Genomic DNA, 14,427 nt, shown 5'->3' on the forward strand with positions numbered 1-14,427 from the left:
TACAGCCCTCAAGGCTAAGGTTTTAAGTTTTGCCCTAGGGGCATATAAGGTTTTTATAGATTGCGTTGTCGTAGAAACTTCAAAAAGGGCGCATTTAATTGGGAACTGAGATGGCTAGTGCCCTGATTAATAGCCAAAATCAATCGGAGGGCGAATGCCCTCCCCCACGCCCATCATTTTCCCAAACACTTCCGATCAACATTTTGATATGGCCATTTTGTTCAACGTAGTTGAAAGGTCGGGAAATTATGTCTTTGAGGATGACAACCCTTCCCCCACAGCCCTCAAAACAAGCGTCCTAAGTTATGCCCTTGGGGCATATAAGGTTTTCATAGAAGCTTTAAAAAGAGCTCATTCGATTGGTAATTGAGAGGACTAGAGCCTTTTTTATCACTCGAAAGTGATCAGAGGGCAAATGCCCCCCCCCCTCCAGGCCCATCATTTCCCCAAACACATACATCAAAATTATGTTTTTGAGGATAAAAAATCCTCCCAGCCCTCAGGGCAAGGGTTGTAAGTTATGCCCTGGGGACATATAAGATTTTTATGGAAAGCGCGGTCATATAAACTTCGAAGGGGGCTCATTGGATTGGTAATCAGACGCTCTAGTGCTATTTTTAAGAGTCAAAGCGATCAAATGGCAGTTATCCCCTCCTACCCCCTACACACGTCGTATTGTCCCGAAATGTATCTAATAGAAATTTTGAGATAGCCATTCTATTCAAAATGTCTAAATATCATATGACAAGGATTTTGGGGTAGAAACAAACCTAAGAGATTAGGGGCAGGGGTTGTAATTTTTCCCAATGGGTATTTAAGGTTTTTATGGAAGGAACGGCAGTTTAACTTCAGAAGAGGCTCCGTCTTTCTCCCTTAACAATACCATGTTATTTAAAGAACAAACTTTTTCCACAAAATACGTTTTTCAAAAAAAAAAAAAGTAAAGAACTCCATTCAACCAAAAATGAACAAAAATAGAATGAAATTATCTACCAAGCATACAATTATCACAAATCAGTATCAATAAATGAATGAAACCCAAAACAAACAGAAATTGATATAAATAAAACACTAAAACTCAAAACGAGTAGAAATTAATATGAGTAGAGTTCCCCATGCTTTCTAAAAGCCAAAATATCATTTGTACTCTACTAAAAAAAAATTCTTTTAAATGGTTTCTTTTTTATAACTCTAAGAAATCAAAAATTAATTAAGATTTTAATCAATAAATATCGGCATATGTATACTAAACTGACAATGCACATTTTTTTCCAGTAAATTCATTTGAATTTTTTTCAGTAAAGTACAAATTATATTCTGGCTTTCAGAAAGCATGGGGTTTAGAATCCTACTCATATCAATTTTTGCTCGTTTTGAGTTTGACTCTGTTATTTATTTTAATTTCTGTTTGTTTTGGGTTTCATTTATTTATTGATACTGATTTCTTGTAGTTGTATGCTTGGTAGATTATTTGATTCTATTTTTGTTCATTTTTGGTTTAATGCAGTTCTTTACTTTGTTTGAAAAACTTGTTTTGTGGGAAAAGTTTTTTTTTAATTAATCGTTTAAAAACACGACTAAATGATTAGATATAAAGCTATATCATCGGCGTACAAAAGTGCAGCCAATTTTTTATCAAATAATTACTACTACTACTACTACTAGCAACTCACCGCAGCACCTAGCTGCCTGAGGCCAGCACAGCTACGCACGCTCCTCCTCCATCCCAATCTATTCAAAGCCTCCCTTTTTACGCCCGCCCATGAAGTTCTCATTTCCTTTAAATCTTTCTTTATGACGTCCTCCCACCCCAAACGGGGACGACCTGCTTTCCGTTTAGCCCTAGACGGTTGGCCGAAAATAAACAATCTTCGGCAATCTGTCATCCTTCATCCGCACAACGTGCCCTAGCCACCTCAACCTTTCTTTAATTGTAACCATTGAGAGCGGTATTGAACCACTCTTTTGTATAACCCATTGATTGAAATACGGTCATTCAGCTGGGTACCCAGAACAATCCTTAAGAATTTTTTTTGGAAATTATCTAGCATATATTCCTCCGCTTTTCGGAGCACTCGTACATCAGATGTATACTTGCTACTGCTGTTACTTTCGCTTTTAATACTCTAATTTTGATCTGTAGATTTATTCTCCTATTTTTCCAAACTTTTTTTTTAACTGTGAAAAAACACCTTGAGCCTTGGCTATTGTACTTTTGACATCTTCACTGCTCCAACCATATTTACTAATAATACTACCAAGATAAGTGAAGCTGTCCGCCTGATCAATCTTTCCATTACCCAAATTCACCTTTTCATCTTCACTTGTTCCAAGCCTTAGTGACTTTGTCTTTTTAAAATAACTTTTCAAACCTATTCTAGCCCCCTGTGCTCACGAAATCTTTAAAACTTAATTTATTTTGCTCACACTTTCATCTAGGATGCTTTTATCGTCAGCATAATCTACGTCCAGGAGATTTTTTCCTTCCCATGTGGTTCGGTGGTTTCCCAATGCCTTTCCTGTCCTCCTTATGACAAAGTCCATCAAAATAATCCATATAAAGGGGGATAGAACACAACCCTGCTTAACTCCTGATTTAATACAAAACCAGCAGCTAACCTCATTTCCTACCTTAACCGCAGCAGTTTTAATCTCGCGCATAGCGCTGACCACTTTAATGTTTTTGTCTGGTATACCATACAATGATAAAACCTTTACTAAAGCTCTTCTATAAACAGAATCGAACGCTTGCTCATAATGTATAAGAATGAGGACCAAAGTCGTTTCAAAATTAATGCACTTTTCAATTTTTAGCCTAAGAGTGAAAATTTCGTCAACACGTCCACTACATATTCTAAAACCGCAATATTCTTCTCCTCAAGCTTTGTCTACAGCATCTCTTAGTCTAAACAGTATCATATTACTAAGTAATTTACTACATACAGAGACCAGACTAATCCCTCGATAATTACCACGCTCACTTTTATCACCTTTCTTATAAAGTGGCTTAATTAAAGTTTCCTAAAATCATTTGGTACTTTCCCTTTTTCAAAAATCATATTCATAATCTTCAGTAAGCTATTTCTAACCTCAAAGCCACCATATTTAAGAAACTCATTTACCACCCTATCAGCACCTGGAACCTTATTATTTTTTAATCCTTTTAGTACTGTCGCTAATTCCTCCTCACAAAACAAATCTTCCTTCACATCCAAGGTGTCACAAATTTTTTCATTTTCCTCTATATCTCTTCCTTCAACTCTATCTCGGTTAAGCAAATTCTTAAAATGTCAATTTGTTAACATGCCAGTACAATATTTTACTATTATACCTTCTAGCTGCATATTCCAGATCATTGGCAATTTTACCCATTTCCTTTACTTCACACCTCCTTAGTTCATATTTTAACGCCTTCTCCATTTTCTTTACTTTCTTTTGTTTTCATATAATCTATCACTAAAGTAATTCTTATACAAGTTCTTTCTCCTTTCTATCAATTATAAAGCTTTTTTACTAATATTCTTAGCTGCAGTTCTAGCTTTTTTCCCTAAGACACCTTCAGCAACTTCAAAAATTATTTTTTTAAAATTATTCCAACCGTCTTCCACATTTTCAAATTTTAAACTCTTAAGTTTAGTATTCAACTGTTCCTGGAAAGTTTTTTCTCAAATTCTTATCCTGGACTCTACCAACATCATAACTTCCCGGAAGGTAGTTCCGGGACCTTTCCGATATTTCAGCTTTAAATTAACCCTTGACACTACTAGATGTTGATCTTTACTCTTGACATCAATAACGGCACTCCTATATACCCTAGTATCTTGTATTGATTCTGCCAGTCTTCGGTTTACAATAACATAATCAATAAGGTTAGCTGTCTTACCATCACGTATTGCAATTCACTTACTTTCCTTTCCCTTAAATAGCTTTCAATGTCATTAATATACAACGAAAATAACTTCGGAGACAAAGTACAACCTTGTTTTACCCCTAACCTGGTAAATATTTCCCTCGATGTTTCCTTACTAACCCGCACAACAAACTTTACCGTCAAATGCATTTGCAATGAAATTCGCACAAACTGACGCGATAATCCTAAATTAATCAAACAATGCATAAGAATTTCCCTATTTAAACTATCGAAAGCACCTTTTAAGTCCGAAAAGACCACAAACAACTCATCCTATTTTTTCCTGGTATATTTCCTAATTAGACTGGTTAAAATAAAAATTTGATTTATAGTACTAGCTTGTATTTCGATAACTTTCTGTGATTTTTCTAGCCACTTATTTAATCTATTCCCTAACACTTTCGCAATAAGCTTGCTTACGCCATTGCCCAAGCTGATCTTAAAGCAATTTCTGAGATCCATGTTATCTCCTTTTTTATATAAGGGTATCGTGACCGATGCATTGTATGACTTTGATAATTGGGGGTTGTTGATAATGGACGAAAATGTTAAAGCGATGATTTGGATGACCCATTCTTTTATTCATTTCCGTACTTGCATTGGAATTCTGTCTAAACCAGGAGCTGAATTACCCTTCATTTTCTCATGGTCTTAACTATTTCATCCTCGGTGACATATTTTAACAGTTCGTAGTCCTCTTCCTTCATCGGTCTCTCTATAATTTCTTCCTCAAACATGTCCCCGCACATTAAATTTCCATCGGATGTTTAGCTCCTGATTTCTTCTAATTATTTATTTTCTAAGTAGTCCGGCCATCTTGTTGCCTCGACTGTACCTTTTTCTTCATATTTATTCCCAGTTGATTCTTTGACAAGCTTCCAAAACTCTTATGATTCATTTTTATAAAGACTAACCTTAGCCTTTCAGCTTTTTCCATCTCAAACTTCCTTTTTTTACCTTTATAAGATTCTTATATTCCTTTCTCTCTCTCTTGTAATTCTGATACAGTAGTTGAAAATAATCTCCTTCTTCATTTAATTTCATACCTTAAGTACCTCCCAAAGTTCCTCCCTTTTATTCCTACACTCATCATCATAGAATGTCCTAATATCCTGATTCCATCTATTTTTGCAAATTTTCTCTTCTGCGCCATGAACTTCCATACCCAGAATTTCTAACACTGACTCAACATTCCGTTATTGGTCTAAGTCTAGACTACTATCAAGTATATCCTGATTACTTAATTCCCTCATTAATTCTTCAAAATTATTCTTATCATTTTGCTCCACTCTTAGTCTTTTATGAAGTCCACCCCCCCCCCACGGTTGAGATCTACTTTTACTACTATGCTCCTTAATTGTTGAGGCTGCTTCCACGACCTCTAAAATTGCAGTGATTGGAACCTGCGACCATTAATACACCAAAATCTACCACCCTTTCAAACAGTTCGTGGTAACGAACTGTAAGTAAGGAGCGACCCGGCTCAATGGTAACCGAAACTCTAGAAAACGGGTTTTTGATACCAATAGATATATCAAAAGAATCAAATTTCAATGCTGATTTCAAATATATAACTTTCATCAAGTTTAGTGCTACCCATCAAAAGTTAAGCGCCTGAGAAAATTTGGCTGATTTTCGAAAAAATGGGGAAAAGACCCTCTAAAAGTTATAGGGCCTTAATGAAAATCCCACCATCATATTCAGCGTATCAGCGAACTCAACTGTAGAGTTTTCAAGCTCCTATCTGCAAAAATGTGGAATTTTCCATTTTCTGCCCGAAGAAAGATCATGGATGTGTGTTTATTTGTTTTTTTTTTGTTGTTTTTTTTTCCAGAGGTGATTACATCAGCAAGTCGCCATAAAATATGGTAGGTAAGCTCATTCGAACGGAAACTAGATGTTATAGTGCCCTTTTTAAGTACCAAAAAAATGGAGAGCAGCTAGGCCCCCTCCCACACTTATTTTTTGCCAAAGTCACCCGATCAAAATTTTGATATAGCCAGTTTGTTTACCATGGTTGAAAATATGATAAATATGTCTTTTAGGATGACTTAATCCAACGAAGTTCCCAGAGGGAGGGCTAAAAGTTATGAACTTTACCCAATGTTAACATATAGTATTGGTTATTGGGAAGTATACAGAAGTTTTCAGGAGGGTTTTTTTGTGGTTGTGGGAGGGTAGGGTGGGTCGGTGTTTATGGTGGAGGATCTGTTCATGAAGGAAGTTTTCATGGGGGAAGGGAAATTGCCATGAAGGGGGCGCCGGACTTGCCAGCATTATTTATTGGTTATTGGGAAGTATACAACCATTTTCAGGAAGGATTTTTTCTGGAGGGGGGGCTAGAGGAGGGGGTTACTCTGGAGAATATTTCCGTAGAGGATGTTTCTTTGGGGTAAGGGACATTTCTATGAAGGGGGCGCCGGATTTCCTGGCATTAATTGAAAAACGAGCAGAAATTAAATAAAAAAAAACAAGTTTTTTCAACTGAAATGTAAGAAGGAATATTAGAACTTAAAACGAACAGAAATTATAACGTATGTGAGGGGGTTCTCCCCCAACTCAAAACCTCCCACATTACGCAACAGTTTTTTTTAGTTCTTTAAAAATAGCTATCTATTCTAATTAAAAGGCCATTGTTATTCAGGGGTTTGTGAATAAACATTTTTTTTTAACTTTTAACGTAAAGAGCGTGGTATTGACTAAGGGGAGAACCCCCTCATATACCTAATAACATATACGTAATAAAAAAAACAATAAAAAAAAACAAGCGATACGGCTTAATAGTAATCGGAACTTTTAAAAACAGAATTTTGATGTCAATAAATGTATCAAAAGAATGTGTTTATAATGCTGATCCTAAATATATAAATTTTATTAAGTTTAGTGTTACTCATCAAAGGCTACGAGCCTGAGAAAATTTACTCGATTTTTTAAAGAGGGGGAAACATCCCCTACAAGTGAAAGAATTTTAATGAAAATCACACCGTCAGATTCAGCGTATCAGAAAACCCTATTTCATAGGTTTCAAGCTCATATCTGCAAAAATCTGCAACTCTGTATTTTTTGCCAGAAGAAAAATATACGAATATAGAAGTTAGTTACGTAAGTTAATTTGTAAAGACATCCATTTAGCAAAAGAAAAGTAAAATTTTTATGCAAATAAAAGCTGCATTAACTAAAAAACGATCAGAAATTAAATAAAAAAAACAAGTTTTTTAAACTGAAAGTAAGGAGCGACATTAAAACTTAAAACTAACAGAAATTATTCCGTATATGAAAGGGGCTGTCCCCTCCTCAACGCCTCGCTCTTTACGATAAAGTTTGACTCTTTCTCGCAACTCTATTTTTTAAAACAATAAAAAACTTTAGCGTAAAGAGCGAGGCTTTGAGGAGGGGACTGCCCCTTTCATATACGGAATAATTTCTGTTAGTTTTAAGTTTTAATGCCGCTCCTTACTTTCAGTTTAAAAAACTTGTTTTTTTTTATTTAATCACTCAAAGACATACTAGTTAAAATGTAATCAATTATGCTTGGAGAATATTTGAGAATACTACTATGGCAAATAGTAGAGAGAATCTGCAGCATGCAGTAGAGAGTGTAGAAAAAGTATTTTAAGGAAAAGAGACTGGTTTTAAATCTAGAGAAGTCAACAATAATGGTTTTTGCAAGGGAAGTGAAGACATCTGAAGACAATTTTACTTACGAGAGCAGAGTTATAAAAGTAGTGAAAGAGTATGCTTACCTAGGCTGTAGGCTTGTTCCAAATGATAAGCGGATAAGAGACTTAGCTCTAATGTCAAGTAAAGGCAAAAGTTTAACTAGTATATTTTTAAAAAGTTTTATAAAGGATATAGGAGCAAAGGATATCAAGCTACAAAAGCGTATTTTTGCAAGTAGATTAGAACCTGCTATACATTATGGGGCAGAAATATGGGGACACAAAAGGGGGATGGAAATGGAGAGGATACAGCTACATTATTTTTAAAGATTATTAGGGTTAGATAAAAATTTTAATAGCATTGTTATAAAGGGTGACCTGGGTCGTTTTAACTTAAGAAATAAACGGTTAGTACGCATGGTAGGTTATTGGGAAAACATTATTGCTATGCCAGATTATCGGTTAACAAAAAATTCTTTCAATGAAATGTTATGGGACAAAAGAAAAGATTCTTGACCTGCGCAAATTAAGAGTATATTAGACAAATGTGGGCTATCAGGCTGGTGGAATGACGGCATTGGACCAGGGGTGGAAACAGGATTGATTGCAAAAGCTGTGGGAAAAGTGCTACAAGATCAAGAGATCCCTTGGAATATATAGAAACATTGAAAATGCCTGGGGAGAAGAAATATATCTCAAATTTGGGCTCCAAATTGATACTTTAATATGGGTCTTATCAGTAAGAGGGAATTTTATGCCGCTTTGGGGGGGGGAGAAGAAAGGATTTAGAGAGTGTTAAGGTACGGAGTGGTCCTTTCTCTTGTCTTATGTGTGGGGAGTCTGAAGATTGAGAACATTTTATGTGTTATTGTGAAGAACTGGAGGTACTTAGAAGGGATATTTTTGGGAGGGATGTCATGGATAGAAGGTGTTTAGAAAATAAAATAAGAAGTAGTTGCAAAGTGGATATTAGGGGAAATTTTGTGAGTGTGGGGATGAGACATAAGGAGGGTTTTCTATCGTAGTGTTATTTTCAAAGGTATTTGAACTTACTATTATGTTTTATGCGTTTTGTTGTATTTGTATTATTCATGGCCCCTGGAGCTTTTGTGAGAAATATATCTATATTCTATATCTATAATGTGAACACTAATCATTTACTCACTTTTAAAATTTACTTTTAGTTAATTTGAAAACTGAAATTAAAAGAATAAAAAACTCTTCCAAAAGACGGCCCTTCCTGGCCCCACACAGTCATGTTTCGAGGGAAAATAACAAATATTTGAGATAAAAAATAGTATAAACGTCAAGGTCCAAAAGGAAAGAGGTACCAGTCTATAAAAGAAGAAATGAACTACCCCGGACTGTGGATATTAGCTCAACCTCATGTGTTTGAGCTGCTGAATAGCTGCATATCCAAAATAATTATAAAATAAGATAATATATAATAATAATAATATAATAAAATAGTAATAATTTAAGCTCAATGTAAGCTCAACCTCAGTGTTTGAGCTGCTGAATAGCTGCATATCCAAAATAATTATAAAATAAGATAATATATAATAATATAATAAAATAGTAATAATTTTAGTGTGTGTTTAGACGTTGGAGTCGAGTGTGACAGTGAATCGATTCTAGAGAATATTCATCCATTGGTTGAAGTGACGAACACTTATGGCAAAGGCGGGAGCGTAAGGGACTGAGGAGACTTGTGTGGACAGGACATAACATGTTCTAATACACCTAGTTCAAAGACTTCTTAACATAATTCATTTATTCAACCAAAATAAAATTTTCGTAAACTACTCTCACCTAAACCTTATTTGCGTTACTTTAATTACGGATAGGAATTATTGGAATATGATATACATCCTTCAGTTTTGGAAACAGCAGTAGGCTAATAGTTTGTGACACCGCAGTTTTTCCTCCAACCAATAAACTTCAAAATATAATTGCGGACTAGTTTTCCTCACTTTCTGTATTTTTAGTATGGAATATTGAGGTATTCATTGTCTCTTTCTTCTTTTCTTTTTTGAATTCGAAATATGGTTCCTGAAAAACATTTTACTTACTATGTGTTAATTCTGATGACCGATATACTTATGGTGTTTTATTCCTTTTATCTATTATTTAATATTTATTATTTATTTAATTTGACTTATTACTTTGTTTATTCGTTATATTTATTATAGGAAACATGAGACAATTGAACTTATCAAGAGAGGATGGTTTGCATGTTGTAGCCCTTGAAGGTATGATAATACCACCTTTTCCAGTGCCTGATGTTACTCGTGATCCGTTTATAGATGTCATTGCTACAGTTGTAGTTTCACCGAGTAGATTTTGGGTAATAATATCTTTACTTTGCTTGTTCTTTTGTGTTTTCTTCATCTTTTTACTTTGTGTTTTTACTTCTTTTATGCTTTTTTTCCTTTTACTTTGTGTTTTTACTTCTTTTGTGTTTTACTTCTTTTTACTTCTTTTGTGCTATACCTCTTTTCACTTTGTGCTTTTAGTTCTTTTTTGTGTGTTTTCTTTTTCTATTTCTTGGATCCTAATATTTATTTTGTTATTCTTCAAGGTGAGGGGGAGGTTGACGAGGAGTGGTTCCAAGGGGGAGTAAGGGTGGGTTTGTGGGTTTCCCACTTTGATCAAATTTTTACTTTGATTTGGCTGTTTTTGCTTATATTTGAGTCGGGGAGCCTGAACAAATCGGTTCAGGTTAAACTCTGGTGTCCGACAGGGACATAATTTGTCACCAGTGCTGTTTGCTATTCTCATTGGCTCTGCTCGGTGAAATCCAAGTGAACCAATGTTGCACTCTTTAACAGAGATTTAGCTGATGACTGAACTCTCTTATCACTGTTTTAACCTTTAAAAAGAAACTTTTTCGCGTGCTGAACAATGGTCTGCGTTGCCCAGGTAACGACCTCCTGATTCGCTGCCTTCGGCCGGGAGTTCAATGCGTGGCTGGGGACAAATCATCCGGTGCTTCATATGTTTTTCCTCCTTTTCTCCAGGTACCCCTTTAGAGCTTGGTCGACTCCTGTTGATCTTACGCAGAGTGGTTTCCTTTTTTTCCTTTTACTTTGTGTTTTTACTTCTTTTGTGTTTTACTTCTTTTTACTTCTTTTGTGCTATACCTCTTTTCACTTTGTGCTTTTAGTTCTTTTGTGTGTTTTTTCTTCTTCTATTTCTTGGATCCTAATATTTATTTTGTTATTCTTCAAGGTGAGGGGGAGGTTGACGCGGAGTGGTTCCAAGGGGGAGTAAGGGTGGGTTTGTGGGTTTCCCACTTTGATCAAATTTTTACTTTGATTTGGCTGTTTTTGCTTATATTTGAGTCGGGGAGCCTGAACAAATCGGTTCAGGTTAAACTCTGGTGTCCGACAGGGACATAATTTGTCACCAGTGCTGTTTGCTATTCTCATTGGCTCTGCTCGGTGAAATCCAAGTGAACCAATGTTGCACTCTTTAACAGAGATTTAGCTGATGACTGAACTCTCTTATCACTGTTTTAACCTTTAAAAAGAAACTTTTTCGCGTGCTGAACAATGGTCTGCGTTGCCCAGGTAACGACCTCCTGATTCGCTGCCTTCGGCCGGGAGTTCAATGCGTGGCTGGGGACAAATCATCCGGTGCTTCATATGTTTTTCCTCCCTTTCTCCAGGTACCCCTTTAGAGCTTGGTCGACTCCTGTTGATCTTACGCAGAGTGGTGTGCTTTTTTTCCTTTTACTTTGTGTTTTTACTTCTTTTGTGTTTTACTTATTTTTACTTCTTTTGTGCTATACCTCTTTTCACTTTGTGCTTTTAGTTCTTTTTTGTGTGTTTTCTTTTTCTATTTCTTGGATCCTAATATTTATTTTGTTATTCTTCAAGGTGAGGGGGAGGTTGACGAAGAGTGGTTCCAAGGGGGAGTGAGGGTGTGGTTGGTGGGTATCCCACTTTGATCAAATTTTTACTTTGATTTGGCTGTTTTTGCTTATATTTGAGTCGGGGAGCCTGAACAAATCGGTTCAGGTTAAACTCTGGTGTCCGACAGGGACATAATTTGTCACCAGTGCTGTTTGCTATTCTCATTGGCTCTGCTCGGTGAAAAGTGGTTGACGAAGAGTGGTCTCAAGGGGGAGTGAGGGTGTGGTTGGTGGGTATCCCACTTTGATCAAATTTTTACTTTGATTTGGCTGTTTTTGCTTATATTTGAGTCGGGGAGCCTGAACAAATCGGTTCAGGTTAAACTCTGGTGTCCGACAGGGACATAATTTGTCACCAGTGCTGTTTGCTATTCTCATTGGCTCTGCTCGGTGAAATCCAAGTGAAGCAAAGTTGCACTCTTTAACAGAGATTTAGCTGATGACTGAACTCTCTTATCACTGTTTTAACCTTTAAAAAGAAACTTTTTCGCGTGCTGAACAATGGTCTGTGTTGCCCAGGTAACGACCTCCTGATTTGCTGCCTTCGGCCGGGAGCTCAATGCGTGGCTGGGGACAAATCATCCGGTGCTTCATATGTTTTTCCTCCCTTTCTCCAGGTACCCCTTTAGAGCTTGGTCGACTCCTGTTGATCTTACAGGGTCACACCATTGACCCCCGTTCCAAATCAAATCACCAGCGACACCAGGACTCGAATCCCCGACCTCAGGATTTCAAGTCTGGAGCGCTAACCACTCGGCTAGGACTGTTTTGACCATCTAAGAGAAGATCTGCTGTGAAGTATAATTGAAATCTTAAACAGGACTGGTTGAGCTAGACTGTCAGTCTGCGCAAAGAAAGCGAAATATGCCTAACAGCGTTAAGACCCTAGTTGTCCCGCCTCTTGAGTGCCCAATTACTGTACCCGTTACTTGTACTGGAAATGCTTTGGGCAATTTAAGAAAAAAAGAAGCACGGCAGCGTAATCATTGAAACTTAGAGTTCATCTTATTTACAGCAACATTCTCTCCGTGTTGATGTACAGATCCAGGTCATGGATACGGATACGGATCTTGGGTATTGACTAAACAGCTTGAAAACTTAATCAAGGGATTTGAGAATAATTATTTCAGATGCATCCTCGATATTTACTGGACAGATAGAATCACTGACGCCTTTACCTGGGAAAAGGCTAAACAGCCACTTGTGACTGATAAACAAGCAACGGCGTGAATGGGGGCTTATGGTGAGAATGGGCGATGACTGGCTTCCCCATGATATTTCCTCTTGGGTCCGTCTCAGAAGCAGAAGATATGGGCGGCAGAGAGTGACGCCTAAACGCTGTCTAGAGAAGGGTGATGCGCTGTCGAGGTAGTCCCTTCTCTCGGGAAGATCAGGAGTGGCGGAGCGTGATTTCCTATGGCACTTATGCAGCCAATCAAAGTTACCAAGGGTCCACGCTCCCCAGAAGTACACTGGCCAACTTGCTTTTCCCCTTTCTGGGCAAACACCTTCAAAGGTCGATGCACAGTTGTCAACCCCGTTTCGTTAACATTGTAGATCTAAGAAGGAGAAACCCTCTGCTCTACAATAACTTTTTCTAAGTTGTCCATGAAAAGTTTTAGGTTATGCTTGTTGAAGCTTGTTCCTCTGGCTATGCTTGTTGCTTCAGGAGAACGCAAGCTCAAAGACGGATTTCGAACTTTAAATCCATCTAGCCAGGTGTCACCTGCCATTATTTTGGCATCCTATGTGGAGGGATATTCGCCCCTGCATACTTCCAAGCAAACTGGCGGAACTGAGTACTGTGGAAGCCGTAATGGAGCTTGGAAGCTCGTATGAGATAATCTTCACGCTTTGCCTCATGTTCACCAGTGAAGACCTGTCTGTGACGATAATTGGGGACAAGTGACATAGCTTCCTTTTCTTCAGCTGACAGGGCGGCAAGCTTGCACTTGTATCTCTGAATAGCAGATTTGCTAATGCTGTAAGTTGATTCACCTTGTCTCAACGGCATTCCTGCTTCAACAGACTGAATTGCCTTCTTCATTTAAATATCATTCCACAAAAATTTGCCTGTCTTTTTCTCATAATTCATGGCATTGTCAGTGAGTTCCTGGAAAAAAAAAGTGCTTGTTATGAACTGAGGGCGAGGCTAATATTTTGAGAGTTAATTGAACAGAAGAACGCACTCTTTTCATATGAAATACGTGTGAGGGGCTTCAGCCATATTGAAGCAGTAGTCTAATATATAGGATTTAAAAACTAACAGAACGTAGAAGGCATGAATAATTTTGCTTAATAAGTTAGAGGAACAAAAGATTTGTATTTTTTTTATGGAAAAACAAACACCATTGCTTACAATCAACCGGCTTTGAAAGTGGGATTCTTAGTGGTTTTTTTTTTACCATGATGAGAAAACTAAGAAAGTTTTTATAGGGACAAAAACCTTAAAAATAAGAAAAAAGTGGAGTGCATAATAAAAATAAAGAAGAAAAGAAAGAAAAACATAGCTGACGCTAAAATTAATTCACATAATCAAATAAACACAACCACTTAAATAGTTAAGTCAGCGGTGAGTCGTATAGCTTGCTTAGAGATCGCACGAAGGCTATGTTGATCACTTTATATATATATATATATATATATATATATATATATATATATATATATATATATATATATATATATATATATATATATATATATATATATATATATATATATATATATATATATATATATATATATATATATATATATATGTATATATATATACATATATATATGTACATATATATATGTACTATATATATATATATATATATATATATATATATATATATATATATATATATATATATATATATTAACCGCATGACGGTGAATCTGAACAATTGGGTTGCGGATATTTCCGAGAAGTGTCGTTAGAAATAGTTAAAAAA

The 14,427-nt window shown here is 36.4% G+C and overlaps 1 protein-coding gene across 1 annotated transcript in view; it reads left to right on the forward strand.

Moving 5' to 3' along the window:
* Positions 1-14,427, forward strand: part of LOC148939255 (tudor domain-containing protein 7-like) — a 191,575-nt gene that overhangs the window by 140,260 nt on the left and 36,888 nt on the right. Inside the window, exon 15 of the mRNA XM_089106653.1 lies at positions 9,762-9,916. Within this exon, the coding sequence (XP_088962779.1) occupies positions 9,762-9,916 (155 nt within the window). The remainder of the gene's footprint in view (positions 1-9,761; positions 9,917-14,427) is intronic.

This window comes from Artemia sp. Qi Xiang Cuo, chromosome 21 (genome assembly GCF_049724085.1).
Source record: "Artemia sp. Qi Xiang Cuo chromosome 21, ASM4972408v1, whole genome shotgun sequence".
NCBI lineage: Eukaryota > Metazoa > Arthropoda > Branchiopoda > Anostraca > Artemiidae > Artemia > Artemia sp. Qi Xiang Cuo.